This window comes from Halichoeres trimaculatus, unplaced genomic scaffold (assembly GCF_033239565.1).
Source record: "Halichoeres trimaculatus isolate MK-OKI-2021-1 unplaced genomic scaffold, fHalTri1.1 fHalTri1_scaffold_7, whole genome shotgun sequence".
NCBI lineage: Eukaryota > Metazoa > Chordata > Actinopteri > Labriformes > Labridae > Halichoeres > Halichoeres trimaculatus.
Window position 1 is genome coordinate 27,356,733 of NW_027437185.1, and position 19,853 is coordinate 27,376,585.

Below are 19,853 nucleotides of genomic sequence, written 5' to 3' on the forward strand. Positions count from 1 at the left end.
GTTGATCAGCTGAGACTGATAGGATACAGTGAAAGAAAAGTGTAACGTGTACCAAATTGTTAACAGGTGGTCTTGTGATCATAATCCTGACTGGAAGTAGAGAGAGTCTTGTGTCGCCCTGAAGACACTGAAAAGCCCTGATTAACAAAGATTAGTGAATAGATAGAGAGAGTAAACTGCTGGGATTTATTTTAAGTGCATTTACACAAGCAGTGAAACCCATGCATCACCTCTAACTCTACACTTAAATTAAAGTCCATGTTCTTCAAACACTTTTTCATCAGGCAATCTGGGATCTGATGAATATGCATCTTGCTACAGATCAGCAATTCTGCTTAGTTTCCTCTCCCAAGTGTAATGTAAGTTCAATATGGATGCCAAAGTCCACAGGAGATTATTACTCTCAAGTTAAATGGACCTGAAAGTGCTTGTACTTTATACTGCTGAGTGTGTATGACTTAGTATGTGAGTGTATATAAGTGAGCAGGTGTCAGACCTCATGGCTGGGCGCCAAACCTTTGAGTTCGGGTTTAATCCACTCTATCTTCTCACATTGGAGACATTATATCTTTTAACTTCAGCTCACTCAGGTAGGTCAGAGAAAATCTCAGTTATGATGTTGAGGTGATTGTTTTTGATCTGTATTTACTGGTACGGGAAGTGGCCAGTGTGCCCAGAGTCTCTTATGGTTCCCCCACTGACACACTTCAGAGAAGAGGGGGTGAAATACAATACAGGTTCCCAGAATTTGCACATTGGATGTATTCCACTCTAAAAAGCTGCCCTTACCTTTTTAACACCTCACTCTCTCCCCACTTTCTGCCAAAGCCATAAAGTCGTATCAATCAAATCTGACAGTAAAATTGTCTCTTTCCCCGTTAAAATGTTTTCCGGTAAATTGCTTTGACCTACAAAGTGAATCGTTTAACTTTTTTCTTGCCAAAATTTGGAGTGACTCAGGCTTGTAAAGATCACTCTTTTTGTCCTCGTCTTCCCTCCCCTCTTTTCTCACTTTCTCCTCCTCCTTTTTCCTCTTCCACGTTTGCCTTCCTCTTTTTTTTTCCACACTAAACTGCATCCTTTCCTACTTACTGGGTCTTTCATCACCTCCTGCTTTCTCTCTCCATCTGTCATCATGTCTTTATTTGCCATCCTCCTAGCTAACAATTTTACTGTCCCTTCATCATTTATCTTCTTCTTGTTTCTCTTATCCCATCATTTGTCTTTCAGTCTTTTGTCTGAGCCTTTTGGTCTTTTCAATTGATCTTTTTCTTCTGTTTCTCTTTTTCTTCTTTTGAGTTTGCTTTCTACCCCACAAGGTAGAGGTGAGGTGAAAACGTGGATTTCCTCTTGAAAATAAATGGAACAACACACAAACAAACATTTGTTACACATACTCGACATGGTTCAATCTATAAACAGTGATGAATTCAAAGTTAATTTAACCAGCTTAAATGATTTTCTTTTTTTACGGATTAATGCACATTAAATAAACTTTAAGTTGCTCTGAGTCTGTTATGATAAGCATTTGATTTAACTCTTCGTTTTTGAGAAACAGTCTCATTTCTAAAAAAAACATATTTTTGGTTATTCAGATTCGGACGACTTTATTTACTTGTGATCGAGTTTTTGATTATTATTAGTATATATATATATTTTTTTTTTGCCTTAAAATGTGGATGCTAATGTGATCAAACTTCCCAGTAGACATGCAACCAAGCACAATATGGAAAATGGAAAAAAAAAAAAAAAGTCTGCAAACTGCAAACTGCAAAACTCAGATGTCTTTGTGAAGTCATCCATTGGTTTCCAAAGAGCAGATTAGGCTAATTATAATGTCCATTACCATCACACTAAACATGTTGTTCATTCTGATATGTAGTATGTCTTTAGAGACATGCTGATGTATGGTGATGTGTAAGTATAACCAGAATTTCAGAGTATGTGACCACAGCTCACTCGACTGCCGACCCCTTAGCCAACTGCAGTTGGGGTAAAGAATATATTTGTATATATATGTAGTTTTAGGATAAAAACAAATTTTTCTCATTTTCACTGAATTGTAAACACAGGGCTTGCAAATTGAACCGTAATATATCTTGGAGTGTAACCTAATATTTGATGAAGTTATGTAATGCAGAGAAGATATGCATTAGTGAACCCATTGTGCTCGTCTATTATAATACATGCATACATTGTATGTGTTGTGTAATATTTATAAAAAAAATGTCCATATTTTATCTGAGCACACTTTTCTGACAATGAGATGCATGGATGTTGGTGATCACTTGATGTCTTCACCAGGTTCCCTAACAAATCCAAAAACCTGCCTCTCCCTGTGAACATCAGTTAGAATAGTTGATAAAGAAAAACTGATGCTGTAGCCTTTCACACATGTTCACCCAGCTGAGACTTTACATGCTTAGAGGGACATGAAATTTCACTTTGGAAAAAAAAATCTTTTATTTCTTTTTCCTTCCTTTTTTTAACCCCCCAAGTTTCTTGATTTTTCCCACTCATCTGTCGTCCATCCCTTCATCATTACCATCATCCCTCCAGCTTACTGTCCTCCTTGAACTTTCTTTCTTTATCATCAAATATTCCTTTTTTCCCTTTTTTTCTGTCCTCCTCTCCATCCCTCCCTCCATTAGACAAGGTGACTCCTGCAGTAAAAGGCTCCAGTCCTCCATTTCACCACTGAGGAAAAAAATGGCATGACATTCTGTCCCTGGTGGACATAGCATTGATTTTCTAGTCCCTCTCTTTTTCTTTCTCTCTTTCTCTCTTTCTCTTCATTCTTCTTTGCCTATCTCTTTTTCTTTCTCTCTATTTCTCTCCTTTTCTGTCTCTACCTCTCTCCCTCTTTCTGTTGTTCCCTTTCTTGCTGCCTGGTGGCTAGTATTGTATCCTACGGCGTTCATTGCACTCTTCTTCACACACACACACACACACACACACACACACACACACACACACACACACACACACACACACACACACACACACACACACACACACACACACACACACACAAGGACCCTCTCAGCCCTGCTATCAGATTGACTGCTTTGCGGAAACTGCCAAGAAACTGGCAAATACGATTACCGTAGGCATGTGCTAACCTATGGAGACAGGTATATGCCATAGATTTGAGCCTAGGTGTTTGTGTGTATTCTTGTCTATACATTGTGCTGACTGCTACTCCTGTCATCACCTAAACTCAGCCTGTCAGTCAAACTATACATGATAAGGTAAATGTGGAGTTGAGGTGGATGGAAAGTAGTGCCAGTACTTTTAAAATAAACTTCATTTTTCAATGATTTTATCTATTATACAAAAGATAATGTTATTAATTGGATCTAATCTCATATCAAATCTCTTTCATTTTGAAATCTTTTCTCGTCCCATCATGTCTTGTCGTGCCCGGCTTTGTCTGGCTTTGCCAGAAAAGTCATTACATTAACAACGCCAGTGAATGTCCTACAATATGTTTTCTCTGGCATCAAACTCATCTGATGTCTTTGGTGCTCCTGAGTGTGTCACAGAGCCAAAGAGCAGAAGAGTAAATGTTTCTTCCAATCTAAAAGAAAGCATATTGTTTCAAGGGATGGAGAAAAACCCAGTTCTTTTATTAAGGACCCAGCTTTATAACTTCCAAAACTGGAAAAGAGTTAAATAGCGTCATCATATCTTTCCACCTTATAACTAAAAAAATAGAAAGCACAACCAATAAAGACTCAGAGCATTAAAGAGGGGTATTCAGCTTTCCCATATTTTAAACCTAGATTTAAAATAAGAATGCTGGAACTTCAAACTGAATGTGTGTTAACTTTTAAGCCACCCTGAATCCGTCTGTAAACTGCTTAAAATAGCACAAGATCTTCATGAGACTTGCTGTAATGATGGGGCCATGGCATAAGAATCTACTCACTGTTTCCTGTATTAGAATACTGGCCTCAAACACCAAGATCCACCCATAGGTCTGCCCTTGACAGGCCTCCAGAGGGCTGGCCAATCAGAGGGGAGGGGGTTTTTGAAGCAAAGAGATATAAAGAGAGAACAGCTAAAATTAAGCGTTTGAGAGAGGCTGAAATATGGTTTGCTAAACACTGGAGTGAAAAAAATAGTTTTTTTTAAAAAAAGCTGTAAATCATGAAAAAACTTCTATGAAGGTATCAGCTGGAAAGTATTAAGTTTAAAAGTAAAAGCACAATACCCCCTCTTTAAGAACAATATAAATTACAATGACTTACTTTTCTTTCTGCTTCCTGTCTTTAGATGGTTTTATCTAACTCTAACCACCCTGACATTTTTCACTCATCTGTTTTGTGATGTTCAGTGCTGCAAGCTTCACATCTGTTACCGGTTTCTTTTTTCTTTCCTTTTGCTCAGCTTGAGTTGAAACTCATTCAGTGTCTGCATCCCTGTTAGCAGCAACTACTTGCACTTCATTATCACCCGTGATGCGAAACTATTTAATTAAAGAACATTGTGGTCTCAGGCAGGTCTGTCTCATCCATGCTGTTTTAAAGATGTAAAGATAGGTTTTTAAAAAGTTAACCATTTGAAGTGACAATCTCAGGGCAAAGCTGTTAAAGCTGGAGTTCAATTAGCCATGTATAGGATGTTCATTAACATTTACCACCCTGCGTGTTGCTGAGAAGTCCATTAAAGAATACAAATATGTGTCATGAGTCAAGGCAGTGTTGCACATGTTGCATTGAGTTTGCCTTAATGGAGGGGCTAACACCTCATTCAGTTCAATTTAAATTTTATTTATCCCGCAGGGTGAGGCCATTTCAGACAAGCTGGTTTGAAGACATAACAATTAAAATTAAGGCAGACAATTACGTCAGTAACTCAAATACAACCCAAAGTGCTAGCTTTGTGTTCACATAAACATAAAATCCAAATGAAAGAAGGTATTAAAAAGGCGAGAAAGCTCATTAGAAGAAGGAAATCATACACTCACAAACCTCAAGCTCCAACAAAACTCACCAAAAAAAATCTGAATTATTTAGTGAGTTTTGCACTGCCATAGGAAAAGGCTTACAAGACTCTGTTATAGCACCATTCAAACTGGTTTCTTGAGACCTAAGCAAACAGATCATGTCCAGTAGCTGGCCACTGTTGACTATAAAGAAAAAAAGAAGAAAAAAAAACATAGCTGCTGAGATAAATGTGTGTAAAGTTACTGTATGTGTACAGTTATCTTCACACCTAAATCACAACATATGTGACTCAGTCATGCTGGGAGGCATAAAGCTGTGGTTGGATTACAGAGAAGCATGGAGGCATCAGATAAGGTACAGCTGTTTCATATGCCCTCACATTACACCTCAGTGCCTACACAGACACGCTCTTTATCTTCAGCAGCCATCGCATCCTCATATCGCACCTTGTTTTCCATCTGCCTGCCTTCTCGCTCTCTTACACACTTTTTCATTGTGATCAAATTTAATTCATTTCTCCTGCCAGGTCCACCCATGCTCAACATCCACACGCCAGTCTTGGTTGTACCTCCAGGAATTTGGAGGAATGTATTCACTGGATGTTATATGTAATGTTTCGGACAATACAACAGCACCGTACATGAGCTAGAAAGAAGATTCAACCACATGGATTTAGTTTCTTTCTCTCCTTCTTGTCACCCTCTCCTTTCTTTTATCCCCCATAAAACGCCTCCACACTTCACGCTTCCCTTCCCACAATGCAGTGCAGGATGGCCGTTTGTTTGAATTATGGCTACAGCGCCTTAGAGAGAGGTGAGAACACTGTGTTGTCTGTGTGCATGAAAACGCACACATTTCTGACCCTCTCTCTGTTGTTGCAGATGTTTGCTCAGAGTTTTTACTTTTACCTCAAACCTGATAAGTTCAGTCAAAAATTGAGTGAGTGGGGTTTACAATGATTTAAGAATTATAAATGGCCCACTTTAGAAATCATTAAATTATTCTGGCACTAGAAGCAGTAAACAGTCATCTGTCATGTCTAGTGTTCATCTATACGGATTATGTCTTGCATTCAGGAAAGGATCAATAGAAATGCAGACACAGTCTGAGACTGTTTACTCAAATTTAGGATATGTCAGAATATATTTTGGTTTGATAATAACTGTCTTTTTATAAAAACAAGGATTTGATATTGAGCTAAAATTAAGTGTAATGGTAGATTTTCGTATATGGGGGCAGTAGTTTTTCTTTGAGATGCTGGCAATCTTCCATATAAAAAGAGGCCAGGAGAAGAAGACTCAGAAACTAACTAACTAGCTTAACTTTACCACACAGTGTGCACCAAATTCAGTGCAAACAATGTCAGAGGACAGAAATTGAGGCACTCCGTCGCCATCCATTTTTTTTGGGGGGCAATAAAATTTTGTGGTAAAAATCTGATATACAGTGATAATGGTGCATTTAATGTCAGATTACTCAACTCTGTTTGAGTTGAAGTGTTGACAGCTCTCTACCACCTTTTATCACCAGTATATTCATATCAGTGATGTGTGGTAGTCTAAGATAGAAATGGAGAAAAAAAAGCAAGAAACAAAAACATCCTGCTTGGATCTTTTAGATCGTACCAGGTTTGACTTGACGTTAGAATCTAAATGTTTTCGCTAACAGGGTTATAAAACCATCGATCATTATTAAGCAAATGTGAGTTAGTATTCAGTTTGTCTCATTTGATTTGCAAAACAGACCTGGATTGAAAGCCACTTGACAGCATAAATTAATCTCATACACAGACGAAAGAGTTGGACTTATTACCATGTGAAGCCCATGACTTCCTTTACCCTTGAATTTCTCTAAAAGCAACTTCTGCATTTGCAAGTCAAAGCCTATGCCCTATTTTTTTTTCTCAACGAATGGGTATTTTAATTTCTCGAAGTTATAAAACATATACCACTATTCACTGGAGTTGCATTCTATCCTTGAAGAGGGACAACACAAATCAGCCACATGTTCAGTCACTGAGAAACAATAAAGACAAATAAACAAGTGTAGATTTCTGTTGTATAAAAACACTTGATTACTCATCTCAGATAACTGACAATGTAAGCTGAGACATTGGCACATCTGTATGGGTTATGGGTCTAAGAATACAAGACAGTGCAGAAGTGCTAAAATCTGCTGTTTCTTGAGCATCCGCTTAAGCCTGGCTCCAGAAGTAGTAGAAGTTACATATACACCTAGCCCCCCCAAAAAAGAAGAAGCCGTATTTAAAGCAAAAATTAACCTAGTTACAGCCTGGTTAAAAACAGCACATGGGGGGGTGAATTTTTTTCTAACGGGACAGTTCAGAGGATATTAAGGTTGCGAGACCGCCCAACCAGAGGCACAGCTCAGGTCACGAGACAGATGGGCACCTTATAGCTGTACGTTAAGCCCTTGCCACTACCAATATGGCTGCTATCCCTGATTTGCTTAATTTTACCGTTTCAGAAACAGACGGATAATGTCAGGGAGACTGTGTCCATTAATTATACAGTCTATGATCAAAACCAAGCCACCCACTCGGGGGCCACAGCCTCTGCACGTAGGGTGCACCTTAACCACTGGCCTGAACTAGCACCCCTGTACAGATTGTACAGACTGCTTTGCGTGCGTATACCAAAGCCTGCTGATGGGGTTTGGTCAATACAACTCAGAGAACAAATCGACCACAAAACAAATACACACTCCAGAATAAAATAGAGAATGAATGAAGTATTATTTGTTGATATGCATCAGGGCAAAAACACAGCTAGTGCCTCGTCCTTCCCTTTCTGTCTTTTCATTAATTACTCAGCAGTGGCTGCTGACTGATGGATTCAGGCTTGTTGTCCGCGTGTTCATGTGTGTATGTGCTTCCCTCTTCTCCAGATGGTGGCAGAGGGAAGAGTTGAATCATTCTGCCAATAGGCTTTATTATAGACATGATTAAACACACTAACTAATTATATAAAAAAAAAATCACATTTGGAACCCACCGTCTATCCTCTGTAACAAACATCCATGGTTTAAAAACACTAAAGTGCGCATGCACAATCACTGTGAGTGTAACACAGTGGTGCAAACCCAGAGTGCTCACTCCCACACAGAAACACAAAGGACAACCTCATTCCAGATTGATACCAATCATGTCACCACTAATCAGAGTGCTTGGTGAACAAAGCTGTCAGAGGAATCCAATCACATCACAGATGATGAAAACGTTTACTGTGAATGAGGATGGTAGATGAAGTACATGGCTGCCAATATGACTGCACCAGTTATTCTCAATTCTGGGTAAATTATAGATCTTAGGTCTCTTGTGCGTATAGAACACATATCCTTTAATTTCAAAGACACAACCCTGTGGAGTTGTGTTAAGTCAAAAGACATTGCAGTCTCTCATTGGCAGCCAAAGTGCTTTTTTACAGTATGCAACTTTCATTGTCAGGTTTCTAGAGGGTGGATATCTGTAGGAGTTAAACTTCAAAACTATTTGCATGGTAGGTGTATTGCTTAATCGATATATTCCAGGAAGTGTTCATACAAAAACAGAAAAAGGTAGTTTTCATTACAGTATTAACATATAAAAGCATTCATTTGATTTCTCACCACTGTGGGTCAAAGTTGAAGCCAACTTTCGAGCATCTAGATGTCCTTGTTTTGGGGAAGTTGATGGTTAAAACCAAAGAGAAGAGTTATGGCTAAAAAGAACAAACACTGATGTAAGTAATTACGCCCAAGGGTTTGATAGACAGAGACAGTCTGACACAGAGTAGCTGTTTGTAACTTTCCACTTTTGAGTGGAATTGCTGGATAATTCACGATATGATATGATATGATATAAATCATGATACTTGCCTGCAATAACAATTATATTAAAATAGTGAGATTATTGGCAGATTATTAGAAAATCATGTAATGATACATCACAATAACTGATTCACGGAAGATTTAAAAACTTCAGGAAAATGGGGCACAGTAGTATCTCCCCAAAAATGGGCATTTTTACTTTTTTTACCTTTTGCAACATGTTAGGGGAAGCTATTTCTTGATTAAAAAGGGGGATGTGACATTGTAATTGACATTGCTGTTTACAAATGCTCTAATGCTACATCATATATGAGATTAACAGATCAGAGAAGAAAAGGAAAAAAAAAATGTCACAAACATTTTTAAAAAACTCAGTTGACTTTCTACAGTTGAGTTCCTGCCTTAATCCCACAGAAGATCTTGCTCTGATGTAAACTGGTCCACCTTAAGGAGCTACTGAAAGTTATTTTTGCTCACAATTAAACTCCTGCACCTTTTTTGGCTTCACTTTTTACCAACAGGAAAAGATGTCCATATTTAAATCTCACATTCTCCAACAACCACCACCTACTCTCTGCCTGCTAAAATCAAGTTTGCTTGAATCCCAGAGGTGGCACTCAATAACCACAATGTTTATACATAAGCATGATTATTGATGACTTGGCCGCACCACTTGGCAGAACAGAACAAAATGTCTTAGCCGGATCACATAGCTGGACCTTGTTCTTATACTTCACACCAAAAGGGCAGTATTGCATTAGCAGCTACAGTCAACTTTGGCAGTGCCACATGTCTCCATATGGCTTATTGGGCTGCACGCCAGTTTGCCTTACTAAAAAAAAACATGACTTTTAATTACATCCCACACAAACATGGCACAGCCATATGTCTGTATGATCCCTGGACTCGCTATATTTTAGTCTCATGTCATTAAACAGATGTTCATATTCACAGTTTTCTTTCGACAAGTAAAGGAGAATATAACTCAAACACTGTAAGAAGGGCACACCTCCTTATTGGTCATACCTATTGTGCTGTAATAAAACAGAGCTCAGGTGAAGCTCTCTATATTCATAATCCAGGTGATTTTAAGCAGTCGTTCTCAATCAATCAAGCTCAGCTAGGCAAAGTCTGTAAATAACTTATCCCTGGATCACCTCACTGATATAATTGTGTTGCATTGAATCAGATTATAACATCTCATCAGTCTCTGGGAGCCTTTGGAGGGCGGAAAAGAGTTATGATCCTAGCCAAACCTGGCCTGTGGGCACAGACTTGTTTGGTATTTACTGTCTTGAGTCCAAACTGAACCCGTGCCAACCGTTTACCACCAGCAGTTGGTCAATATCAGAAAGAAATGCATGAAAAATGTGCATGGTGTCTTGAACGGCTTTCTTGTATCATTTTGGCTTAGGTTAGCTTCTTTTTTCACATTTTCCAACTAAATCTTCTATTTCAATATATTTTTTCATCACTCTGAAGACTCTTTCTACTCTAAAGTCATCATGTTTGATGTATAATAACTTTTTAATGTCTATTTTCACATTTTTTTGACCCACTGCTTTGAAATGGAACCACATTTTGAGGTGCACTCTTGATGTACTACAGTAAATTCATTTTTCACATCCTCCACGGGCTTACCTTTCCTTCCGATTTTTCTCAAACTATTGCACAAACATGCACATATAAAAACAAACCAAAGAATAAGTTGCTCCAGAAGCCCTGATGTAATTTCAACCGCTCAACAGAGGCAACCCATCTCCTGCCCTGAGATCCACCTTCCTCAGGGTTAAAAAGCTGACAGGACTGAACCAAGAGCCGCAAGCGGACACATGAAAAAAAGGAGGAAAGGGAGATTTGAAAGGTTGATAGAAGCAAAGCAGGGGTAGAAATGGATTAGCAAGCGATGGATGGGGTGAGAGGAGAGAAAAGGTGAAGGGGAATCAGGGACGAGAGGGCACAGGAGGGAGCAAAAAAAATGGATTATGAATGGAGAGGAGGTGGATGCTTGGAAACAAGAGGAGGAAAAAGGAAAGAAGTCCAAGAAAAAAAGATTAGGGATAGAGGGAGCCTGTGGAGGAGAGATGAGATGGGGAAAGGGACAAGGAGGAGGAGATTAGGGTGGAATGATCCGCTTTTATCTTCAAGTGTCTGGGGAGCAGATAGTAAGTAGCCGGGCTTTATGTGTTTGTGTGAATGTTTCCTGCGTGCGTTTGGTGACACATTCTCCTCCATGTATCAGTGTGTGTGTGTGTTGGCTTGTTTGAGTGTCTGTGAGAGGGTCTAAATGCCACCCATCTGCCCTGACTGACTTAAAGATACAAGTTACCTCTGAACATTTGCCCTTTTGTATCCTTCCATCTGAGATCTATACATCTGGAGGAGGAGAGAAGTGAAGGAGAGACCGGGATGTAGATGGTTAGAAGGAAAGAAAAAAGCATGGATGTAGTGATTGAGGGTGGAAAAAAAAGAGAGGTTGTTGGGTTCATGGATAGAAGGATGGATGGATGGTGGTGGGGAAGAGGGGTTTGAATATCTAAAAGCTGAGCAAATTAAAGTAAAAGCAAAAGGATGGATGATGGCGGGGTGCAGGGTGCATCTGGGAGTCCGGCGCACATGCCAGGGAAGGAGGGGGAGGGGGGAAAGAGGGAGAGTTAGGTTAAGAGAGAAACAGAGTGAGTTAGGAAGGAAGAGGAACGGGAAGGAGAGGCAGAGTCGTGACTGTAGCTTGATTTACGGAGGCTTTCCTTTTAATGAAATTGTTTCAGTGACAGAGCCGGTAAAAGGCCCTTAATGGATTGGCTGGCCTAATGTAATGAAATTACTCCCTCTTTCACTACAGAGGGAGGAAAAAAAGAATAAAAGAGGACATGAGGGGAGGAGGAGGAGAAGGAGGGGGAGGAGGAGGATGGGAGAGAAGAAAATGCAATTAATATTTACAGAACAGACAAGCAGGGTGGGCTTTAGGAGCATTCTGCTCACTCACTCTCCTCTTCCTCGCGTCTACCTCTCCCGTCCCTCTCCCTCCCGGTGGCCAGTGTGCGCCAGGCGATCGGCAGGGGAGGAAGGTGATAGGCTGACGCCAGGCAGGCCACTTCAGCTCACTGTTCTCCTCTCCAGCGCTCTCCTTTTCCTCTCCTCCTTTCCTCAGGGCCGGTCACATCAGCACCGAGGTGAGAGACTGAGCCTCAGCTTGTGCGCTAGCGTCTGGACTGGGGATCCCTAGAGTGTGTCTGTGTGTGTGTGAGTGTGTGTTCAAGTGTGTGCGTGTGTGTGTGTGTGTGAGGGAGGGGGGGGGGGGCTGGTGTCTCCCACCTGCCTCCTTAAGCCCACTATCACCTCACACACACTCACACACACACACTCATTCACGGAACCCGTCTCCTGTTAGTCCCTCCCCCAGCTGAGCGGACCGTGCATACTTGCGCCTGACTCTCCTATCTCTCTCTCTGTGTTTGTGTGTGTGTGTGTGTGTTTGTGTGTGTGATCGGTGCAGGCAACTGGACAGCAACCACATCAGCTGCATTGAAGATGGAGCTTTCCGAGCGCTGCGCGATCTGGAGATTCTGTAAGTAGAGAAAAAAACCCAGTCCTCTCACTCTTCCCGATCTCTCTCCTCCTCTTCCTTCTTCTCCTCCTCCTCCTCCTCCTTCCCTTTCTCTCATCCCCTCTTCTCCTCTTCCCTCTTCCCTCTCCTGCGTGTGGTGTCTGTGATGCAGGGACCTGTCCTGCGCTCTCCTCTTCTCTTTATCGGATCTGTTTTGTGTCTTATTCAGTTTCTGCATCCTTAAATGCTTTCATCTGAAAAATCCACAACCCACTTTTGTGTCACCTTCTTTTCTTCTCCTTCACCCACTTTTTTTGTTCTGTACATCTAAAATACAGGAAAAGCTTTAGGTTAAGACACTTTTGTGGGTGAAACATAGTTCCTTTGCATGTTTTTTGTCCCTGAGGTGAACATCTGAGTGCTTTAGTGCATTGCTTGTCAGGATGAAGTGTAGCATACCTGTTCATCCTCCAGCAAACGCTATGTCCTTGACTTACACTCCACACAAACCGACACACAAACAGTGAAGGGAACAGCCGCCTGCACTTTCTCTGCGCTGTGTGTGTTATTGCATCCAGCTGTTCATGTGTGTTGTTCGTCTGATCTGCCAGAAATTCAGAAGCTGCTTATTTGTCACAATGCTCAGAGGTGTAAGCAGCAACTGGTTGTGTTGGGGGAGACGACACTCTCTGGGCGCCCATCACTTTCCCCGTCTCTTTTGCAATTTTTTAATAATTTTTGCTCAGAAAAAAGCTAAGCTTACAGAGTTCTGTATTAATTTGCTGAAAATTAAACTGGAAAAAGTTAACAGATTACTACACTCCTCGCTTCAGCTGCTTGGCACCAGCATTGCTTCATTTGTCTTGGTTGTTGGCAGTTTGTTCATATTCTGCAGAATGGTGCTGAGGGTAGAAAAGGTTATTGGGGCTGCTGCTGAATATGTTTATAAAAGGGCAAAACTGTTGAGAAAAATAAGTCAAGGATGAAGAGAAGAATGCAAATGAAGACAAAAAAAAACAGAAAAAGCAGAAGAGAACATGAAGAACTTTTGTCCTCCGAGCTAAATGCTAATTGCTAGTGGACATGGTTGAGTTTCACAAAGAGGCATCCATGAAAAGCAAACTTGGGATTAGAGTAGTGAAGATATTAGAACAGAGATGAAGTTGGCATCTCAATAGAAACAGAAGTTTTTAATAGTAATGGCTCTGAACACATTGGGCGCTTTTGCATTTGGCGGCTTTTGTCTGAAATTTGCTTCATTATCATTCACAAATGTTTTGTGCCAGGCAGCATCGTGGGAGAGACAAGAGATTGTTATGTAAAATGCATAAAATATGTTCTCCAGGGATGTTACAAAAAACGATTCTGCTGCTGGTGAAAAAAGAAAAAATCTACAGAACTCATTCTGGTGTGATGTTAATATCCAAATGAGGATTTTCTTCCTTGTAAATTTGAAACCATTTACTCAGTTTTCAAAAAACTTAGTTTGTCCAAATCAGCCAAATTTGAATGCCTGAAGCATTTTTATAGAGAAGGTTCTACATCTTTGGTGGGATTCGATTTGTCAAAGCTCTGAGATTTCTTGTAGTCTTGATGGAGGTCTTGCTGTAGTAGGTATGATTGCTCCTGGTGCAGTCTGGTGCTGCCTAATGTGTTCACATGAATGATTAAAGAGAGCTGAGAACACGGAGGAAAATGGTTTGATCATGGAAGCCTACGCTATGGACCACATTTAAAAGTAGAAAGTCAATGTTCTCATAGCTTTTACAGGCAAAAGAAAATCTACTGAAGTTTATGATGAGCAAAAGGTTCTCTACTCTTGTCTTGTGCTTGTATCTGCTAAAAAAAAACCATCCCACTGTCTTTCATCTGACCTGACATGATTGTCTTTACACATTTTATTTTCTTTTTAGCAAAGTTAGCTATTTTGACTCCTCCATCCCACTTTTTTTCACACCAGAAGTGGTAGTGGGGGAGATAGAGGGGATCAGCAGTGTGCAATACAACATATTAGCAATTCATAAGACCCCGACAGCTGAGTACTCTGCCAGATTTACAATTCATTGTAAATACGCAGCCGTTCCCATTCACAGCAGACAGCATGACAGCACACAGTATATTCACTGAATGTGACGTTTTAATAAAGGCAGGTGTGTGTGTGTGTGTGTGTGTGTGTGTGTGTGTGTGTGTGTGTGTGTGTGTGTGCGTGCGTCTTAGCATATCTGCAAAGGGCATGAATGACAGTAAGCAATCCTGCCGCTGGACTGATCTTTAATTCAAGCATTTTAAAACACACACATACACACACACACACACACACACACACACACACATATACACACTTAGCATATCCACTTGCATACAATGCATTCACACACACATGCGCATGCACAAGCCCATCTGTTCATTTCCAGGGGTTGATTTTGTGACCCTGATACAAAACAGGGTGAAAGAGATAACTGTGACTGGAGGTCACGTGACTGCACCATCAGGTAGGTGAGTGTGCGTGTGTATTTGGGTTACACAAACTGTTGTACACGGAAGCAACTCAAGTGTATTTGTGTTTCTGCATGTGTAACAATGTTTTTTTTTTTCTGCTGTATCATTAGGTCGATTTTTGAGGAGGTAGAAGGTGCAAAATGAGTGTTTTTACCAGCACCACGGGTTATAATTGAAAGTCTAAGTTTTGGATAAAACATTTTTGACAAAACAGTTTTGAGCCAAAAAAATGTTCAATGCAGTTGCAGGTTCTCACAGGCTGTAAAATGTGTGTGTTTGGCAGGGAATGATTAGTTCAGCGAATAACTGCTGACATCTTTGACTGTTTGTGTGCCACTTGTATAATTGATGGTTCTGAAACTTGACGGGTAGCTTTAATGATGTATAGAAGACTAATAAGAGTTATGTTAAATAAGGGGGAAAAAAAAATGGTGTGTGCGTGCGTGTTTGCATATGACTGTAAAAGTGAAAGCCCAGTTTATACTTCGTTGTTGAATCAACGCTGGAGGTCCGCGTAGCCCTTTTCCAGCACTTCCTCTAACACTGACAGGCGTCTCCCAAATGTAGCTACAAGTCTAAACACTGTTAACCAAAGCTCTGTGATTGACCGCTGAGTGTGATTGTGTTTCCTGTATGTAAAACATTTCTGGGATCACCGTTAATCAGCCATCTCTTCCGACGTCTCCTCTCTAAACATTCTGGTAAAAGTTACTTTATGATATGAAGCAATGTGCATCAGCTTAGATTCAACATAAATGATTAAAATTGCAGTGAAAAAGCAAGAAAAAAATCTTAGCAAGACCTAAAACACGCGACCTGATGACCATAGGGACCCAACTGCCCTCATGTGTTTCGGAGGAGTATTGCAGAGCGATGCAGACTCCACCACAGCACAGGGTCAACACAGAACTATTAACCAGCCTCAAGTCTTCCAGCATCTTTGAGTGTTTGTGAAATCCTTGGTAAATCTAGGGTCTGATTTTTTTTCAGGGTAGTTCATGAAATGTATGTTAAAGTGATCAGTGGCACGTAGTGCCCACTAGTATAAAAAGAAATCTCAATGTGGCGTCAGTGTATACCTGAGCGATGTGAAGGCCAGAAAATGTGCAAATCAGTTAATCAGTAAACATGAGTATTTCAAATATCCTTTTTTTTTTTTTTGTACTCAAGTAAATGATCAATGTGGAATTTTTTAAAGTGAGGTTCGTTAAGCAAGGCTCACATATTTAAAAAAAAACAAAACAAAAACAAAAACAAAGAAAACTGAATCAATGAATGACTATGTGTGAAAATATTCAGCTGTCAGTGTGTCGCTGCTAGCAGCCATGAGCGTTTGTGTCCAAAGTGAGCAGTGATGGAGGTAAAAATGTGTGACTTTTTTTTTTTTTTTTTTTGAAGTGTCAAAATCAGGTGTTTGTCGTTTTCTATAAGGGGCTCTTTTGGGGATGGCAGCCACAAGTGATATGCGTGTGTATCAGACGTTTGTCTGGGTGTTTACATCATGTAAATTATAATCAAATTGCACCATGTGTTTGTGTGTGTGTGTGTGCGTGCGTGTGCATGCATGCTGCTAATGAATCTGCACATTAATTAATGTAGTCATTTTTAATTAGCCACTGTTTCGTGGTAGACCAGGCTTTATCTCAGCTGCTTAATATGTTTCATAGAAGTCAGACACTGAATATTGGGGAGTCGGGCTCATTTTGAAAAATGCTAAATGGATTTGACTTTGTTACTTTCATTAATCTCGTTATAATTATTGCGCGGAAACAAAGGGGGAGTGATAGGTTGTTTTTTTTTATCATTAAATTGGACAACATGTTAAAATTATGAGATTTTCTAAAGGTTTTTCAAACATTCGTCACTCAACAAATTGAAAAATCGTCAATGTAGGGATGTGGGTGAAAGATTCAATCATTCATTTCTATTGGACGTACTAATTTTATCAAGCCTCAATGATGAAATAATAAAAAAGCCTCTTGTTTCATTTATTTAATTGTTTTTATTTTTCTTTCTTTTTTTTTTTTCATGAACCAAATTCACAGTAGAGTTAAGCTCTCTTTCCATGGAGAGTGTGAGATCCAGCAGCTCCTGTGGGATATATGGAGGGCTTTTACATGTCATTGATTCATGGCTGCTGGTCCAAAGAACTGATTTCTGCTAATCTAACACAGCCTCCAGAGTTCAGGGTGGACTTGTTTGGATAAAATGTTCCTTTTTGCTGTGAACAGGTTTGGAGAGACGGACAGATGTGAAGAAAGAAACGTTTACATTCACTGTTCCTTTGATATCCACTCCTTCTGCTCATATGTCCTCAGATAGTCTCTTTCTTTCGCTCTCTCCTCTCTCTTTCATGGCTGCCATGCAGGATGAAAGTAGAAGATCGGTTCTTGTGAACGCAAAGGCAGAGCTGGCCTATGATTTATTTAGACCTAAAAGGACTGCGGTTACTATCCTTGCCTCTCCTTTTTGTGCCAAAGAGACAAGAGAGATTTGGGGAGAGGGAAGGGGTGGAGGCTGTTCGCAAAATGGAAAAGGGAAGAAGGAGTGATGTGAGAGGAGGGGAAGGAGTGTGGTATCGGTGTTGTAAAAGCAGCCAGTTTCCTGGACATCATTTATTAATCTGCTGTTGGACCAGAGGAGAGAGAAGGAGGGGAAGGAAACAGGCGATACTGAGGGAGAAAATAAGGAGAGATGAGAGGTAGAAGATGTAGAGATGAACGTGTTGAGGGAAAAGAAGGCAGGGAGAGGAGGAATGAATAAAAAGAAGAGGGATACTTGAGAGATGTGGGGAAAAAAACAGAGAAAAAGGACGGATTAGACAATAGGACAGAGATGTTGGACACAAAGGTGTTAAAGACATCAGAGAGAGGAAACAGAAGACAGAAACACTGATGTGACGTGGAAAAAAAACGAAAGAGCAGTGATGGAAAATAGATTGAAAGGATCAGAGGGAGGAGAGCAGGGAGGCATTAATTATTGATGGAACAAATGTCTGACTGACTGACTCAATTTGGCCCTTTGTTGTTTCCAGACCACCACAGCTGTCAGATAGACTCAGAGCAGCAATTCTCGGAGCGAGGGTGGAGACCCCGGCTGGGTTGCCGGTGTATTGATGTGCAGAGGCCTTAAGTTTTACCAACCAGGGTTACAATACCAAAAACCTCCCAGAATACCCGCTTGTGTGTTTTTTACAATGATTGTTTCTTTTAGATTCAGATTGAAAGAGTTTGCATTGGATTGGAAATCTCAAAAAGTAAAAAAAAAAAAAAAAAAAAAGTAAAAAAAAAAAAAAAGTATTTGCAGTTTGTGAAAGGTTTTAAGAGTCAGTGATTTTCTTTTCGCTGCCATGAAATGTTTTGTGCTGGTGACTTTCAGGGCAAGTGTAATCATAGGATGTGAGAGACTCACAAGCAGGTTCCAACAAGTCAAACTCATCACTTCTTATTTTCCTTGAAAACAATTCTGATTTATCAAGACTCACCCCAGCAGGTGTAAAGGTATAATCAAATCTCCATCTTATGTATTTTCTTTAACACATTCATAGGTTATCATTAACGATTACATGCTTGCATTCAATATTTGCATGTTCCTCATTAAGTCAGAATTTATGCCCAAGGATATATCTGTTATAAACTGCTGTTGTAATTTGGCTTTGGATCCAGCTTGACCTCTGCTGCAGGTCATCTCTCCCCCCTCCTTAATATCCGTCCAGTGATTTTCCAACCAGCCTGTAATGAAGATAAACTCGACTGCTGCCATGGTGAAAAATTAAAGAAGGAAATTAGCATGCTCTGGTGATTTTAGGTAAGCTTCCAATGCCTCAAGATTGGAGGAGGAGGAGAGGAGTGAGTGTGAGGCTGGCAAAAGGCCAGTCAATCTCTGAAGTAACTTTTTGGCTTGTCCGCACAGCCCTCTGGACTTGTATACTTACAAAACATTACCTGCCAGGAGTCACTTTTCGTGACCAAAATAATGAAATTAAACTTTTCCCTGAAATGCAAGACCTCACCTGTTCCCTGTGACTCTGCATGCTGCAGGGAAACAGAAAAGGGAAGCTTTGGTTTTGTTTTGAAAGAAACAGCCAGGAAGTGTGAGGCTTCTGTGATTTGATGAAATGATAACATGATGATGAAATGTTTGAACACGGTTAGATGGTGCACCATGCACAGCGGGGATTCTCCCTTAAAACAGACTAAAACCACAGGCTGAACAGAAAAATGTAGGTAAAACTTCAGAGCCCAGGGCAGGGGCGTTTCCTGAGGGTTAGCATAAGGGCAGGGGCCCAGCAATACACTATACCAGGGGTTCCTAAACCGTACTACGCCAACGCCCCCTGGGGACCCCCTTAGGAAACCAATGACTTTGCTTCAAAATAAGTAAAGAAATATTTACTTTAAGAATTTTTTTCTAACCTGTATTCATTTTCAATAATTATTACATTTGTTTAGAACAGGAAACTATGAACAGACAAAAGACAGACTCCCAGAAGTAGGTTGTTGCAAAAATGAGAAGGCTTTTCAGGGCTCTGTGTCAGCCAAGGTGGGATACTCTTTTCTCACAAGTAGTCAGTAGTTAGACAGGGGAAGGGGCTCAAAGTTCAGTTCAGTTTTTTAGATACCTTAATAACAGGCACAAACCACCAGGTCAACATCGTCATGCTTAAGTTGCAGCTGTCACATAAGGTGCGGTCAGGTACAATCAGAAACTTGAGAATCCAACAATTATAGCACATATGGCATGTTCTGAATAAATTGTCATAAAACAAAATAGTTTCTATTTTTTCTCTTCCCTCAAATTGTCTGAGGCCCCCCCTGGTGCATCATGCCAGCCCTCCACGGGGCCTCTGCCCTCACTTTGAAAACCACTGCACTATCAAATTGAAATGCAAGAACTATGAAAAGCAAGAATTTGGACCCTAGCTTTCAATTGTTTTAAAACGTCATATTAAAAGTACAGAATTTTATTTAGGTAAGATATGTTACTGTGTTCCCCAATCAGCCCCTCAGTCAAAATGTCTGGACATA

The 19,853-nt window shown here is 40.3% G+C and overlaps 1 protein-coding gene across 2 annotated transcripts in view; it reads left to right on the forward strand.

Annotated features, from left to right (window-relative positions):
* slit3 (slit homolog 3 (Drosophila)) overlaps positions 1 to 19,853 on the forward strand; it is a 266,848-nt gene that overhangs the window by 151,547 nt on the left and 95,448 nt on the right. The window contains exons 1-2 of one of the 2 annotated variants that reach the window (XM_074674088.1): positions 11,826 to 11,953; positions 12,277 to 12,348. Coding sequence is in view for 1 of the 2 variants with exons in the window: in XM_074674087.1 (XP_074530188.1) it covers positions 12,277 to 12,348 (72 nt within the window). In the remaining variant the exon portion in view is untranslated. Of the gene's footprint in view, positions 1 to 11,825; positions 11,954 to 12,276; positions 12,349 to 19,853 lie in introns of those variants that run through there. The other variant, XM_074674087.1, reaches the window with a different exon arrangement.